We start from the raw sequence: 17,772 nt of genomic DNA on the forward strand, positions 1-17,772 counted from the left end.
ATATATCACAATCTTATCTTTGCACATATTTCAAATTGAGTTATATTAAAATTTTAATTATTGAGAAATTATATATAAATTTAAAAATATCCCATATGTATCTATCACTTTGTTTTAATAATTTTCAACTTCTATATAACTACGGTCATAAATACCACAAAGTTCATATTTTTGGTAAGGAAATAAAAAGTAAATATAAGATTTAAATAAAAAACACTGTACCAGAAACTGTACTAGCAAACTCATCTCATGAGAGTGATTACAAAAGGAGAGAATAATGCTTTTCAAATGACACAAACAGATATACATGCCTGAGATATTTCACTCTTGCTATAACATGTAAAATTAATTTAAATAAGGGGTAGACATAATGGTAGGCAGAATAACCAGACATTGACATCTTAGTCTCAAGAATCTATGATTGCACTATGGAATGTAGCAGAAGGGATAGATTTTGCAGGTGAAATTCCATACAACTTGGCTCAAAGAAGTGAAATTGTCTCTGGTTATTTATTTGACTCCAATATCGTAATCTCAAACATGGATACAGGAGTATAGGAAGACATACAGCGCAAGAATTAACTATAAAGGTGAGTTATGGAAAGTTACAACATTTCTGACTTTGGAAGTGTGATGGAGCCACAAGGAAATGAATGCTTGACAGTTGAAGCTGGAAAAGGCAAAAGAATTTATTTCCCCCTAGAATCTCTAGGAGGAATGGAGAAATTTCTTGTTGATTCCTTCCTTTTAATCCATGTTGATCTTAAAACCTTTAAGAATTATAAAATTATATGCCTCTGGTTATAATGCTGAGTTTATATTGTTTATAAAAATTAATTTTGGACAGAAGTCATTGAAATCAATTCAAGAAAATAAAAATTAATCATATAATTTGTAATATTTTCCTTTATCTTAGAGGCAGATTATGCCAAACTGATGATCATGTTATTTACATATCTTTTTATATTTAATTGCATGCCTATAAGTAGAGAACAAATCAAAGAGTTTATCAAATAGCTTAGAATATGAACTTAAAATTTAAGGGTTAAAACAGTGTAATTGCCAATAGCTAGAATCTGGAAAAAACCCAAGTGCCCGAAAACAGATGACTGGTTAAAGAAACCTTGGTACATCTACACAATGGAATACTATGCAGCTGTTAGAAAAGAGGAAGTCATGAAATTTGCATGTAAATGGATCAAAATGGAGAGTATCATGCTAAGTGAAATGAGTCAGAAAGAGAGGGACAGACATAGAAGGACTGCACTCATTTGTGGAATATAAAGCAACAGAATGGGAGACTAACACCTTAGGATAGTAGAGTTAAAGACCAGGAGGATTGCTCCAGGGCTTGGAAGCCGGCCTCACATGTTGGGGAAAAAGGCAGTTCAGATAGAGAAGCGACCACCAGTAAAGGGTGCTTTGAGGGCCTGCTAAGGAGGGGGAATGTGTGCTGAAAGTAGACTATAGACCGAGCATGATGGCCACCTGTACTGCAAACCACAACGCCCCAAAGGAGAGAGAGAGCAAAAGGCAATGCCCTGCCACAGAGGCAGGGGGGTGGGGGCCGATGGGGTGGTGGTGGAGAATGGGCACTGGTGGAGGGATGGAAACTCAATTATTATATGACTGAAACGTAAGCACAAAAGTTTGTAAGTCTGTAACTGCACCTCACAGTGATTCATTAAAAAAATTAAAAATTATAAAAAAAGACCAGAAAAACTGTAATTGCCAGCACTATAAAATAAAGTACTGAATTGTATGTTTGCTTCTATTTTATAACATGATGCATATGTACAATATTTAAGCGATATAGGTAAAGTAAAATGATTAAGTTGCACACTGTTTATAAATACATAATTTTCTTTAGTTTAATATTTTGTGTTTATATACACATTTCTGCAAATTTTCTTTAAACAGAAATTCCTCCCAAATTCAGCTCATTTAATTTTCTTTTCAACAAGGAAAACAAGAAGATTTGACAAATGCTTGGCTAAAAGCCAAACCTCATCTGTAATGTCTTTAGTACTTTCTCATATATTAAGCTACTGACCCTATTAAAAGAAGAAATTGAATTTGTCTGACGTGCTTCAGTTTGCATGAATCCATATTGAAGCTGAGTGGTGTGTGTTCCTTCTTTCAGTTACTTACTAACAATTTCCTTTTTAAATACCTCCAGATTTTCATCTGAAATCAATGTCAATCTCCTTTACTTAATGTTTGTCCAATGTTCCATTCATTTTTGTGGTTTCACTCCAGAAACTCCTTGTCATATTAAACGTTGTAAAATGCTATAATCATTGCACACCTCGTCAGGGTTCCAGAATTTCATACTCAATGATTTCTAAAGATCAGAAATGCATATTCAGAGTTTACATTTCCTGTATTTTAAAGATTAAATTATTTTTCACTAATTTATTCTAAGTAAGAATGATAGCAATTGCCAACTTTCGTATCTGGGGTCAATGGTTTCTTTTAAAAGTTTCTTCTTTACTGTTCCAAAATTCCAAGCTTTGAATCAAGAGAACCAAATTCTGAAATACAATTTAATGTTTTTTTTATTTCTCAAATATATAATTGTTCTTAAGAAAAGAAAAAAACGAAAATAAAGTAAGAAAAAAAATATATAATTGTTCTTGTTCTTGTAAAAATATTGAATATTAAAATTTTTCATCTTGTAGTCTTATATGCAACAAACAGCAAATTCCCTTCTCTTTAATTTTTCTCAAATATTTCTGTTTCTTTGAGTATGACTCCACAGATATTTCAAATAAATGGAATCATCTGTGACTGTCTTACTTCACTTAGCATAATTTCCTCAAGGTCTATCCATGTTATAGCCTACAATGGAAAATTTCTATTTATCTTTATAAAAATTCTATTTTATGTATATAAACAAAACATTTTACTTTTTTGTTTGTTTATTTTAGGGCCACATCTGGTGATGCTAGAGGTTTATTCCTGATTCTATTCTCTAGGGGTTATTCCAGGTGTTATTTTGTGGGACCATATTGGATGGCAGGGATCAAACTCACGTAGGACCCATGAAAGGGTCTATCCATGATACAATTGCTCAGCCCAACATTTTCTTTTATTTCATGTTTATTTTGACAGGTTCAGAGGTATAATACTGTGTGGTTTGATCCCAGCAACACACAAAGTCCCCAAACACTGCCAAGAACTATTGTAGAGCACAACAGAAGAGATTCTGGGAAATGCAGCAGGTATCTACTCCCAAAAGATTTATCTCTTTTGTTTTCTTAAATTATGGTTGACACGTACCATGAATTAAGGTTTATTTCATACATATGTTATGAAATTATTATTGTCACAATTAAATAAATCATTCTTTAATCTGCATAATTACCATTTATGCTTATTATTATTACAGGAGGAAATTCAAAATTTAGTCTCTTTGCAACTTTCAAATATATATTGCAGTGCTGTTATATACTCATAAAGTTGCACACTAGACCCCTAGAAAATACTTATCATATAAAACTTTAATTTAACTTTTTATAATGCTTTACATATAAGTAAGATTAACTGTCACTGTCATATCATTACTCATCGATTTGCTCAAGCAGGCACCAGTAACATCTCCATTGTGAGACTTGGTGTTACTGTTTTTGGCAGATCAAATTATGCAATATTTTTCTCTTTCTTAGGCCATAATGTTATGAATATCAATTATTTTTATTGTAAATAGTAGAGATTTTTAATATATATTTTATTATAATGGAACATTGCAGAAAGAATGGTGGAGTCAAAAAAATGTGCCCGGAGCCAGAGGTTCTTCCTCCTCTTAACAATTTCTTCAACGCTCTTGAAGGTGTTCCACGCTGCTCTCTTCCTCCTGATCAGCTCAAGTGTAGGTCGTTCCTCATGTTGAGTTCTTGACCCAGGTACACATAACTGCTGCATCTGGAGAGGTTTGTTCTGTTGAGAGCAAATGGAACGTCAGGAACTAGTCCGTTTCTCATGAACATTGTTTTTGTGAGATTCAGCTGTAGTCCGACCTTTCCATACTCAAGGTCGAAGTCAGCCAGCATTTGTGCCGCTTGGCTAATGTTTGGTGTTATGAGAACGATGTCATTAGCGAAGCATAGGTGGTGTAGTTGCCAACCTTTGAAAACAGGGTAAGAACACTATTCGGGTCTCCCACAGAGGAATTGAAAGAGCTGTGCTTGGAATTTCACGATTCACTTAAGTGAGAGAAGGAATCCTGAGCTCTGACCTCTGTTGACGATCAAGATCAAGAATCAGGGATGCTGCCTCATTTGTCAAGGCATCAAAAATCAGATGGGCCAGTCATGTAATGTGATTCAGAAACAACCCTGGACTAGAGCTGTTACGGACTGGATTCCACAGGACGTCAAAAACAATGCGTGGCCACCCACCTACGAGATGGTCAAACTTCTTCATCAAGACCCTGAAGGAATGATTGAGGCTCTTTGCATTCCTGGAGTGAGCAGACACTATGAGCTACACTAGCATGCGACAGGGATGGATGGAGACATTACTGGCGCCTGCTCAAGAAAATCGATGAGCAATGGGATGACAAATGATACAAGTGATAATGGAACATTACCTTGTATACAGATATCATATTTTGCCTTTCCAATTCATCCATTGATCCACTTTTAAGTATTTTCACCTCTTAGATAATTAAAGGCTCATGTAATAGGAGACTGCAAATATCTATTCATTTTTCTACTTTCAATTCTTTTGGACAAAAGGTATTTCTCATTCATTTGTTGTTATTTCTGTTGTTAATTGTTTAAATAATTGCCTGTACCATTTTACATGTTAGATTATTTAATTGATCTCTGCATTTCTCACAATTTTGGGTGATGTGTGCTTTTTTGCACCTGCTGTATCCAAATCCGTAGGTAAGGAAGTATAGCTACCACAACTGAAATGTTTACACATTTTTTTGTATTCTGGGCCAAAACTGCATTGCTCAGGGCACTATTCCTGGCTCTGTGCTCAGAGATCATTCCTGGCAATGCTCAGGAGATAGTGTGGAATGCGAGGGATTGAACACAGGTTGTTGTCTTAAAAGGCAAATGTCATACCCCCTTGTACTATATGTCCAGTCCCTGCAATATCTATTTTTAAACCAATAAACATGGCAACATGTAGAATAGAGAGCATTAAAGGAAATTTTATGGATCAATGCCCTATGCAGCTCAACTTTCATTGTAAAGGAAATGATCAATCTTTAAAGAATGAACAATGCATGCAAATGGATGAGATAGAGGTCCTAAGTAAATGTGTTCGGGAAAACATGGAATGTCACAAAAAGCAGCCAAGCATAAAAAGTATTCAGAAGATGAAGTTTAAACACTTAGACTCTGTCAGTTTTCTGACTTGTCATGTTTTATAAAATAATTTCAAATAACATGCATGTGACATATTAAACAACTGTAATCTGCATTATCTTTTTGGTGGAGAACCTTGACTCTGAATTATTCCTGCATGTCAAAATAAAACCTTTAGACTTTTGAGTTGGATTCTGATATTATATTTATGTGATCTTTTCTTTGTCTAATGAGTAAGTTCACTTTTTATCTACAAATTAATAGATAAATGTTTCTTTCTTTGTTTTGCTTTTAAGCTACACTCAGTGATGTTCACGGGCTACTCCTGACTCTGCACTCAATTTACTCATGGCAATGTTCAGAGGACCATATGATCACCCCCCACATTTACGCATATGGTCCTGCAGACCTCTAGGTGCAATCTGGTCAATGACTGCTGGAATGGTTGGCCAAGAATTCCCGAGGGGCCTTGTGAGCCAGATGTAGAAATGACCTTTTGCCTCGTTTACCCTAATCACTGTATCACTGTCATCCCATTGTTCCTTGATTTACTCAAGTGGGTACCAGTAATGTCTCTATTACACTCAGCCCTGAGATTTTAGCGGCCTCTCCTTACAAGTCTTTCCCAAGGATTGGAGGCTTTTTCAGGGTAAGGAGAATGAGACCTATCGTTACTGTTTTTGGCATATTGAATACACTATGGGTAGCTTGCCAGGCTCTGCCTTGCAGACGGGATACTCTTGGTAGCTTGCCGGGCTCTCCGAGAGGTACGTATATATCTATTACTGTATTCGGGATATGAATATGTCACAGGGAGCTTGCCAGGCTCTCCCGAGCAGGCAATAGACTCTCAGTAGCTTGTCAGGTTCTCCAAGAGGGAGAACTAGGCTATAAGATGTCTTCCGGGAGCTTGGTTTTATGGTCAGTCACTGGATGTTGCTGTTGATGGGATTACCCTGTGCTAGGGGCAGTTTCTGGGTGTGACTTCCTAGCTACTGGAAAATGGGGGATCTAGAAATGCAACTTGTGAGCACTGTATAGAAATAACTGCTTACCTCATTCCCCCAAACTGTGATAAAATGCATAACAGGTATTAGATGTATTCTTGAATAATTATTGAACAATTTCAGTATTACACATCGAGTGATCTCTGATGCAAATGATTACATTATTTTTCCTTTATTTAAAATCTTTCTAGAATTTAATGATGGAATTAGGAATGGGATTAATGTTTCTAAGTTTTTTTGCATTTATTTACCATTTCACTCTAACATGGTACTTGCTTGCATGATTTAACAATAGTAAAGAAGAGATATATTTTAAAGAAATAAGAAGATGAAGCAATCAAAGAAAATTGAATATTGATAATCTCAACAGTTCTTAAAGTTGGCTTATCTGCTACTAAACAGGAATTCACTCATAAAGTAAGCAAACCTTAATGTACTCATTAAAGTCTTCTTTACAATTACAGAAGTATTAAAGTATCCAACAGTGAGAGGTGAATCTTAAGTAGCTAAAAAATTACACTTAGATGATAAAGATGAGAACAGTATGATGGAATGTTAGTGTAGTCTTTATTCCTAGAGGATTGAAGTATTTAACTAAAGGTCAAATGATGTCAACCTCTGATAACTGCAAAACTGGAATGAAAGCCTTATTCTAGTAATAATCATACTTTTTCCTGACCTTTTATTTTCTTGCATTGGGAACAAACAGAAGTCTATCAGTGAAAATCCTAGCACAGATTCTCTTTCTCTATTTTTTTTAAATGAAGTCAAATAGTTTTTCCTGAACAAAATTTACTAAGAAGGATGTAAGAGCAGAGAGAAAGAATAAGTGTTCAAGAAAGAACATGGGCTTCTCCAGAGTGCAAAAAGCCGAACAGTGAGTTTTGTGGTTTGGGGTGAGGAAGAGTACACCCAGCGGTGCTCAAAGCTTACTCCTGGATCAGTGCTCAGGGATCACTTCTGACAGGACTTGGGGGACCATATGGTATGCCTGGGATTGTATGCAAGTCAGCCTTTAAAGGCAAACAACCTAAACCTCTATAATACTGCTCCAACCATTTCTCCCAGATTTTCTTTAAAAAGCAGTAAGAATGGACAAGGATGAATCTAGAAAAAGTGTCAAAGTGTATTGTCATTTTGGAGATGGGTATAGTGCAGTATGATTGTATGCCTAAGGCAGAAACACCAAATCTTTATTTTTAAAGAAATTAAAATGATTTTTCATATTTAATAAATTATTACATAAAATGTAAATTTGCTTATAAATATTTAAAACACAGGGAATCAAAGTACACTAAGGAAGCAATTATGCTAAGCCATTCTTGCTATTGATTTTTTAAACATACATTAATTATAAGTTAAAGTACTAGCCATTGTTTTCTTTATTATCATTTGAGCATTATTAAAATGGTAACAATATCATAAGGTTAGCATAACTTCTTAAAGTCATATTAAATAATAACTAACATTTTTCATTTAAAACTTTCTGCTTTACCTGACCCCGCATCAGACTGTTTTCACCAGAGCAACTTGGAGGGATCAGGTCGAGTTTTTTTCCCTGCCCCAGCAGAACCCCGGCAGGCAAAAAACTCCAGACTCCAACCACAGCCATGCTCAAGGCCACTCTACATGTGCTCAAACAAGCCTCATCTATAAGGGAATCTGCAGAAAAACCCTGGTATGTGGCACCTGTGACTGAGATCTCCAAGCTCATTAGAAGCAGGACTGGGCCTCCTACCTCAGCTTCCTAGTTTCCCAGTAGCTTGGCAGTCATAACCACAAACTGCCCCAGTGCCATGTAATCTTATCAACAGCCAAGATCCAGAGACTCTGAAATAAAGCTCCAGGAAGGAGTGACACAGAACATCCTATAGCATATAGCCACATTTGTGTCCATGCAACTTCTTATACTCTGAAGTAACAAAAGTAGCACACATTTGTTTGGTTTTAACATACATGCTTGCGATCCCTTATATAAAGGATTAAATGGCTGCAGGATGAAAATACAACAATCTTCACACACTGCTCTTATGGTAGTGGGAAGGTGCAGGATGGTGGCATTGGTGTTTGAATATTAAATGTAATGAACTATTGTGGAAAAAAACAACTTTCTGTTTTACATTATAAAATGTAAATATTTTTCTTTCAATTGACAATATTTCCTTCACTATAAGTCATTACCAAGAAAAAAATTAAGAAAATGTGCTATAGGGAAAATTAAGGTCTTACTGAAAAAAAATACTCAGAGTGGTATGTAAGACAGATAGTGAAAGCTAGAAGAGAAATTTGCATCTGGAGGAGTCCCTGATTTAGCCCCAACCATATTTCATAAAATATTCATTTACTGGCAAGGTTTATCAACAAAGAAACATCTCAAATTTACCATATTTTAAGAGGAGATGACACAAATTGAAGCTTAGCATCTTCCTGAAGGAAAACTTATTCAAAAAGTAGTCTTGGTTTTTTCCTAATACAATCTTGGACATTTCATCTTACACAAGTGAGGAAAGTACATAGGAGAAAAATTAATGAAAGTGAGTTCAAAGTTGCAAGCTCAAAGGATGATTTCAACAGACCATTAGAAAAATGAGTGCTGGCTTTATATGTGTGATGTCCCAGTACAGGTAAGGTTGTGTAGTTATGCAGGATAAAAGAAATCTGTTATAGACATTTAAGAAGGTAGTTGTAGTTTCTTTTTGTTTTCATTACATTTCAAGGTTCAGAATCTTCTGTGCTTTACTTTTAATTTTTTTTTTACTACTTTTGCTTTTACTATAATTCTATTGGTTATGGGGACACACTAACAAGCTTCATTAAAGGCAAGGTTCTACCATATTTGGTTATGGGGATCAACCCTAACTCAGATTTGCTCTGTGCATGATAACCCAATCTAATGGACTGTTTGTGACCTTCCCTATCTTTAAAAAATTTAGCTTCAATAACAAGGTTACAATAATATCTATTTTTTGTTGTTTTGGGGCCATAGCAATGATCAACTTTGTTCAGACTCTGTATACAGGGACCTCTCCTAGAGGGCTTGGGGAAACTGATGCACGGCTGGGGATTGAACCTACATCTGCTGCACGCGAGGCAAGTGCACTATCCACTGTATTATCAGGGTCGATTTTCATGTCTTTGATGAACAAAGTATGTTCACCACCACCAAAATACTACAAATTCTCCTCTGCCATCACCCGTGTTGCCTTTTATTCATCTCTGCCTTCTCTTTGATTAAAAAAAAAAAAGCAAAACAAAAACAGCAAAAACCCATGACAGTTATGAATTAGAAGTAAAGCAGAAAGGAGACAAAATGCATTTATTCACATGAGGGAAAACAATACATTTTGTAAGAAATATAGGCAATTAAAGGAATAGACAATAGACCATCAAAAAATGAATGACTGAAAATATAGTCAGAGTAGGACCATAGAGGATCTTTTATACCCAATGCAATTATTTGCTATTTATCTTATTGACAAGAATATTGATCAGTGAAGCAATATTATTAAATTTGTACTTCAAAAATAAAACAACTGTGGTTTAAATATACTACTTTATAAAAACCAGTCAATATAAAATGTGTCTTAAAAATTAATTTTCTTAGAAGAATTATTGTCTATTTGTCTACAATATAACTTTCAGGGGGAGCTTTCATCTTAGTATTTGTATCTAATATCCCCACATAGGCTTTGGTTCACTTAGGCTTTCTGATAGTAAAAAATTAATCTAGTGGATCAACATTTTGAATTATGACTGACACTAAGAAATGTCATTTTATTACAAAAACTAAAGCTATGCAAAGATGGTTCAGTAATACTTAAAAATAAGAAGAATTCCAATACCATTTGCAGATCCTCAACAGAAAAATATGTATGAAAGGAAACTTGTTTTCATAAAAGTTAAAAATAATTTATATTAATAAGACTGAGTGTGTTAGACACATTGACAAAAATGGCTCCAGTGGTTCCCAGAAAATATATAAATAGTGGGCGTTTAGAAGGAAATGATGAAAAATAAAAGTAGCAAAATAATACAAAATATCACGTTTACAAACTAATAAAAATAGTACAGATAATGATGCCAGAACAATAATTCACTGGGTAAGACTCTTGCCTTGCACATGGCAGACTCAGTTCTATTCCCATGGCATGACCAATAGCCCCCTAAATCCTGCCAAGAATGATTCCTGAGCACAGAGTCAGGAGTAAGCCTGAGCATCAGTAGATATTGCACAAAAAAATATATTAATAAACGATGCTGGTTGGGGATGGGGGATGGCTGCAGAACAGTGCTCAGGAGGTCTCTGGACCCTTCCTGGGGGCTCTTGTCCAACCAAGATGACAGTTCAATGCAAGATGGGAGCACTTGATGCTACCCATTCCTGAAGCAACAAGAATTATTCAGACCACTAGGTAGTGGCTGGGAACTTACAGGATTACATATGGCAGCAATGCAGACATCGGGCATGTAGCAGACAGGATCAGGTGACTCAGGTGACCATCAAGTTCCACAGATCGAACCTGGCTTAGTTGCATGCAAGGCATATGCCTTAACCCCTAGACTATCTCTCTGGATTTATATACAGTTTTTAAGATTCCATTATTTTCTAGGGTACTGTATCCAATATCTCACAGTCCAGCACAATTCTCTTGAAATATAAATTATAGAAGCTGGTGGAAACGCAAAGAAATAAAAACTGCCTCCTTTTATAATTTTACACTGAAGATATGAAATTATAAGATGCTGGGAGTCAAGGATATGGCTCAGTGCCCAGGAAACATGTTCTGTATGCATGGACCCCAAGCTCAAAACCCAGTACCAGATGCTACCTCTCTCCTGTTTGCAGTACCACATGGTGTGACCATGATGACCCCCAGCACTACTAGATCCAAAACACATTGACTTGCCACTGGAATCATGTTCTGGTGGACCAACCATATTTAGTGGGTTGCCCCCATTCAAGCCACTATAAATGAATAATAAAATAAATCAATAAATCTATTAAGAATTTAGAAAAATGAAGACTGTAGCTGACTCAAGCTCATTTTAACAAGGCAATATCACTTTTTGTTATTATCTTTGATCATTGGGGATACATAATTTGGAAGATAATTGATCTATTAGTTTACCGTTCAGCAATTAAACAAAGTAGTGGAAAATTGCCATTTAATTTTCTTGAAAATCAATAGTTTTCTGAAAAAGAATTTCTTAAAACATAGTGTTAAAGACTTGCAATAAAACAGTTAATAATTGACATGTATAGCCCTGCTCCCTCATTTAAGAACAATTCTATATGCACAAAATGGAGCTGATCTAGGGTCACTGAGACATGAAGAAAATTCACAAGAGCACTAACTACATCATGCATATTTTTATTACCTTTCTTAATTATGTTCTTAATTTTTCTTGCCAGAAAAAGGTATCTTTATTTTATAGAAAATAGGTGTATTCTTATTTGCATAGGGAAAATTTGAAAGGTGATAGCACTATATTCCTGACATTTCTCACCTGCATGAAAATGGTACAAATCATTGTACTCTTTATTGACTACAAATTTACACTTGAATTCAAACATCCATGCTTGTATTATATGCTTCGTAATTACCATAATCCCTTGAGTTGCTGTCATAAGCCTGATTAACATTTATATTAACTTTATCACATAACTGACAAAGAATTCTATGATCTTATCTCCTGTCAATAACATGTGCTGTTTCATGACGGTGTGTTTGTGTTTAGGGACTGTTGTTGGCATGAGAATCTGCATTTAAAACAAAAATTTTGACTTTGAGGTTTTTACTAAGATGGGCCTATTTAGGACTTCAAAAAAGACATACTGGTTGAATTCAATATTCAATGAACACATGAAGAGATTTTTGTCATTTCATTTGAGCTTGAAGTAGAAACACCTCAATATTTAAAAACTGAGTTGAGTCATTTTAAATATGAAAATCCATATACTATATAATCCCTTTTTCATTTTTCAGATTTCTTTAAATTGTGTTCCTTCATCTTTTCTCTTGATCACTCACACCCAGTTAATTTACTTCTTAATCCCTCAGGAAAAGGTTATGGAAAGCATCAAGGAGGAATTATTTTGCTTTTAATATTAAGAAGGCTCCTGGTTCTTTTTTTTCTAGTAACTAGACGTTAATTGCTTAATTTTTCAATATTGTGCATGCAAATAGTTTTGTATAAAACCTGAGTAAGTTTAGAAAACATATAAAGACTGGAAGGGGAATCTTAAACTGTGTGACTCATTTTATTTACTTGAGTAGATAGCACTGTCGTCGTTGTCCCGTTGTTCATCGATTTGCTCGAGCGGGCACCAGTAATGTCTCCATTGTGAGACTTGTTACTGTTTTTGGCATATCGAATATGCCACTGGCAGCTTGCCAGGCTCTGCTGTGAAGGTGAGATACTCTCAGTAGCGTGCCAGGCTCTCTGAGAGGGATGGAGGAATCGAACACGGGTCGGTCGCACAAGGAAAACACCCACCCTGCTGTGCTATCTCTCCAGTCCTGAGTAGATAGAAGTCCCATAACAAGAGCACCCTACATGTCAGTTAACAATCAGTAATTGTTAACTGAAAACTTTTACATGAATCATGTGCTGTTTCTTTAAGATACACTAACATGCAATTGACTCTTTTCCTGTATCCTTACATTCAACCCCAATGATATCATATTGTTTTAAAAATACTAGCTCAAGGATTAGCAGCAATATCTTTCCTTAACAACATGGCCTTATCTCTAATTCTAACATTCTTTCCTTCCTATCTTTCCTACAGTCTTGGAATTAATATTTTTCTTTGCTTTTCTGGTTTGTTTTTTTTACACTATGGTGTGGTGGATCTCTCAAGCAGTACTTGTTATGATCAAGTAAGTGACTGTCCACAAATACGTGCTGGATGTGTGCTGGATGCGTACTTAGTTAGCCTCACATCCTAGGGATTACTCTGGCTGCGTGGTGATGACTGTAGGTCCTCCAGGGCTGCAATTGATGAAGTTCGAGAGGCCAGTTGATTAACAGCACCGGAAAGAACCAGAGTCATTTGCACACCGGGTTTGCACCTTAACCCTTGTCCTATCTCTCAGGCCTCCAGTCCCAGGATCTCTTAAATGCTCTCACCTCATTGAATTATATTTTGCTCTTGGAATTTGTACATGTGTATAGATAAAACATTAAAAATGTCTCCCAATATCTGTATGACAGGATTTATAGCTTATTTGATTATTTTTTGTTTTCAGTTTCTTAATTTTATTAAGGCTTGTACCTCCTATAACATTCATTATATGCAGAATAGAAATTGTTCAACTAGAAGTGATTAATTTTTAGAGAAAAATTAAGAAAATGGCACTTGAATATTTATGTTCAACTTATATCAAGGGTGGTAATTAAATCAATCTAAAAAGCAAAGGCATTATTGACTTTTCAGTCGAATAAATCTTAGGTTTCACCTCCTTTTCAGAGATGTTAAAATGCATGCATCGAGGATAACATAGTCAGATAAACTAAATACTTTATTTCAGGCTTTATAGAACTATGACTATACTAGAAAAAAAGAAGGGCTAATAAATTCAACATTTATTTTGTTTGACAATGTGCTGGAGTAACAAAAGCATATATAAGGCATAAAGACAGTCTTATATATGTCTTCAGAACATAACTACATAGAATTTATCTTTCGAGTGGGCAGGAGAGTGCACATTAATGGATACCAGTGAGACACTTTTCTTGCCCTACTTGTAACAAGACTCAAGTGTGACCTAAATGGTTCCCTAGCGCTTGGATTTATATTCTTCTCAGAGGCATTGGATATTGTATTTCACTACAAAGAGCTAAAAACATTGCAATCATTATTTATAAATCTTTTAGAAAAATGCATTTTCTTAGCAGCAACTACGGCAATAGGGAAGTTGAAATGACACGAGAAAAGAATTGAGCTCAGTCAAAGCGGGTAATACACACAGGATTTATATTTTATCATGTCTATATTTTAAAATTGGAAAAATCAAAATAAACAGTCCGTGTATATGATTATCTTCTATATTTAACCAACGTGTTCCATTTAAGAAACTCTGAGATGTTTATACATACATACTTATATTAATATAATTCATTATAAATTTAATAAGCTACTGAATTAAAGATATGATCACCCTGTCCTATTTACACATTTAAAGTAAGTGATTCTTTTTCTCTGTGACCCTTTGCTACTATGAGAAAATATTCATAGAATTTTTCTGATATTGTATAGGATGCATAAATGTTTATTTTTTTGTCACCCTTAAAAAATTGGTGAGGGAGCTGGAATAATAGTGTAGAGGATAGGGAGCTAACCTTGCCAACCAGGGTTCTATCCTCAGTGCCCTATCCCATATGGTCCCCTGAGCACAGCCAAGGATTATTCCTGAATAGACTCAGGAGTAACTTCTTAGCAGCATCCTAGAGTGTGAACCCCCAAACCTAAAAAAGACAAACAAAACTAAACAAAAAGAATTGGGGCCACACTGAGCAGTGTTCAGAGTTACTCCTGGCTCTGCCCTCAGGGATCACTCCTGGCAATGCTCAGGAAGCTGCATGCTGGGATTGAACCTGGGTTAGATGCTTTCAAGACAAATGTCATGCCTGCTGTACTATTGCTCCCTACCCCCTCTTTGGCCTATTTTCACTTAGGGTCACCTTCTTTTCAGAAGCATCTAGATACTATATTCCATAGAACTAGATTTTTATTCTATAAGATAGAGTCTAGATAATACAGTGTTAAAGCTAATTAATAATAATATAATGAGGTATATTCTACTTTAGTGTGCCTCCTGCTCTGAGTGCTTTAACTTTCTATTGTTAAAACTATTCAAACTGGCAATACCATATGAATACAATGTTATTTTAGCAATGGGACAAGAGCACATAGTCAAATATTTTACCCATCTGAAAAGAAATGACCTATCATCGCTTAAGATCAATCATTTCCCAAAGCAGAAAATGTGCTTCATACATTATAATATACACAGAACCCTTAAAAACATAGCATGATTAATAAAAATACATGCAAGGAACTAAAAACAAAAAGGAAAAGAGAAATATATTTTTGTCTTCTAATATTCCAAGAACAAGACAAAAGTCCTTATTGGGAACATTATTATCTAGTTTTCTGTGTAGATACATCAAATAAAGACAAACCAAGAGTGATAGCAATCCTAAAAGAAATCTTATATTATAGTCATAGGCAAACCTTAATTGTCATAAAATAAATAATTTAAATATGAACTTCTAGATCTCACTGCAGAGTTACTGGATCAAGATTTCCATTGATAAAATCAAGGACACATATTTTCAGAAAATCTGAGAAGTGATATTTATGCAAAGTCAGAGTTGATGCCACTGATAGTTATTAAACCAAAATCATGATCTTAGAATGCAATTGGCCTCTCCTCTTCACAATTAAATCTCATTAAATTTACAATTGACTAATTAACCTTGCTTTCATCAGGAAACGTCCTGCTGCTCTCATTACAGAGAAAAAATAATTTGAATCAAAATAATTCTATTTTTATATCCATTTTTCTGTGTAAAATGGCTTCTTTAGCACCTGAAGTTATTATCTTACCTTATTGCAAATTGAAGTTTTAACCTTATTGTGATAAACATTTGTTGTTGATTAAGTTCTATGATAATAACGTATCCAGGTTTCTAGGATACATAGAAGATGCTAACTAAAATGTTTATATAATACGTCATACAGAATGTTCACATGAATATTAAAATGACCTTTATGATATAAGATTTTTAATCTTTATGATGTATAAATTAAGACCATAAATATAGGAATAACAAATAATTTTATAGGCTTTTGTACATGCTTATTTGTAACAATACAGTTTCTTTTTGTCAGAAGAGAAATAATCTTTCTGCTTATCTTGATTCTTATTTTAAATGTCTAATGACATATATATTACAATAATTGAGTTTATCTTCACTTTCTTTATTACCTCAGTATTCATTGCAAAATAATTAATTTTAAAATAATCAGATTATCCTTGAATTAAATATATTTGTAAATTCACCATTATCTCTCAGAGAACTGGGAAATGGCTTCTTTTTCAGATTGTAGTAGAATACTCAGGGTAAGAGATAGCATTATCTGTTGTAATCTAAACACACTGAAAATAAGCAGTATGTAAGAAATCCAGAGGTGTTTACTCATTATAAGTGATAGAAAAAAATCAGTACTCTCTCAGAGAAAACACATTGATGGATATATGGAAAGATAACAACACATTGTCACCAAAGTGTGAGGACATGATGTGTGATAATGAAGATTTTGTAAGTCTGTTTGAAGCCAGTGCCGCCTAATAGAGTATATGAAAATGAGAACTTCTAGGAACTTGGGCTTTTTTTTTAATAACTCATTTGCAGAAATAACTATTCACAAGTCATTTTCTTTCATCAGAGCTGCTAGCAAAGTTTGCTGACTTGTCTTAATCATTGATGGCTACTAGTTGGGTGAAAAATAAAAATAGATTTGATTCCATTCAAAGTTTAAGCATTCCTTGGAGCATCAGAGGTGGGCTTCCAAGTGGGACCTGCAGGGCTTGGTAGTACTACCAGTGATCTTCCAACAGGCACGAAGGTGAATGATAGGATCTAAAGAAAAGGGACAACTTGGCCCAGAGAAGACCAGAACCACCCTGAAGTGACCATGTCTCTCCAAGAGTGCCCCTTGTGATGCTGGTAAGGGGGGGCAGTGGGGTACATGTGGTGCTGAGGTCAGTGGGGGTTTGATGTGTGTACCCAAACCCCTCTACTATCTCGCAGCCTCCTTTCAAAGTTTTATCAAATATTAGATGAGTCATTTTGAACTAATCTCACAATAATAATTTATCCATTTATTCCATCCAGTTTATTCAAAAATATCCCATATAGTTTTAGTGAAGGTTTATAGCAACCCTATATAACTTTTAATACATTGCCTAGCATCAAGGAACTCTTGAAGAAATATTAGCTCATGCCACTCTAGACTAATGCATACGTGGAAGTCATTGATTATTTTTAACTTTTTTATTAAAATACTTAAGGCCTGTGCACATGGCCTTTTAGATACTTCTGTGTAATGTGCAAATCCATGTGTTCGTGTTTATAAATTATCCTATGTATCTTAGCATATGAACTAGCATTTGTGCATCTTGTGCTTTATATGCTTGTATAGGTAAATTGGCAATATTTACTAAATTGAAAAGAAGCTTCAAATAAAATAAAAATCTTACTAAACTAAATGGAAAAGTAAATTTACATAACCATAAATCAACACTTAAGAAGTGTACCAGATAATATGCCATTTAATGCTAATATTTTGTTTTTTATATAATTAAATGAAGTTTAAAAGGAAGTTTAAAATTAAAAGGAAGTTTTATTAACATCACCATGTCACTAGACAT

At 34.7% G+C, this 17,772-nt stretch overlaps 1 protein-coding gene across 3 annotated transcripts in view; it reads right to left on the reverse strand.

The window, feature by feature from the left end:
• The window catches only part of LRRTM4 (leucine rich repeat transmembrane neuronal 4), a 794,848-nt gene that overhangs the window by 526,066 nt on the left and 251,010 nt on the right, over positions 1–17,772 (reverse strand). Inside the window, exon 3 of one of the 3 annotated variants that reach the window (XM_055122574.1) lies at positions 3,175–3,939. The exons of the other annotated variants lie outside the window; for them this stretch is intronic. Coding sequence (XP_054978549.1) covers positions 3,697–3,939 — 243 coding nt within the window. The 3' untranslated portion in view covers positions 3,175–3,696. Of the gene's footprint in view, positions 1–3,174; positions 3,940–17,772 lie in introns of those variants that run through there. 3 annotated transcript variants of the gene reach the window in all.

The sequence above is a fragment of the Sorex araneus genome, chromosome X (assembly GCF_027595985.1).
Source record: "Sorex araneus isolate mSorAra2 chromosome X, mSorAra2.pri, whole genome shotgun sequence".
NCBI lineage: Eukaryota > Metazoa > Chordata > Mammalia > Eulipotyphla > Soricidae > Sorex > Sorex araneus.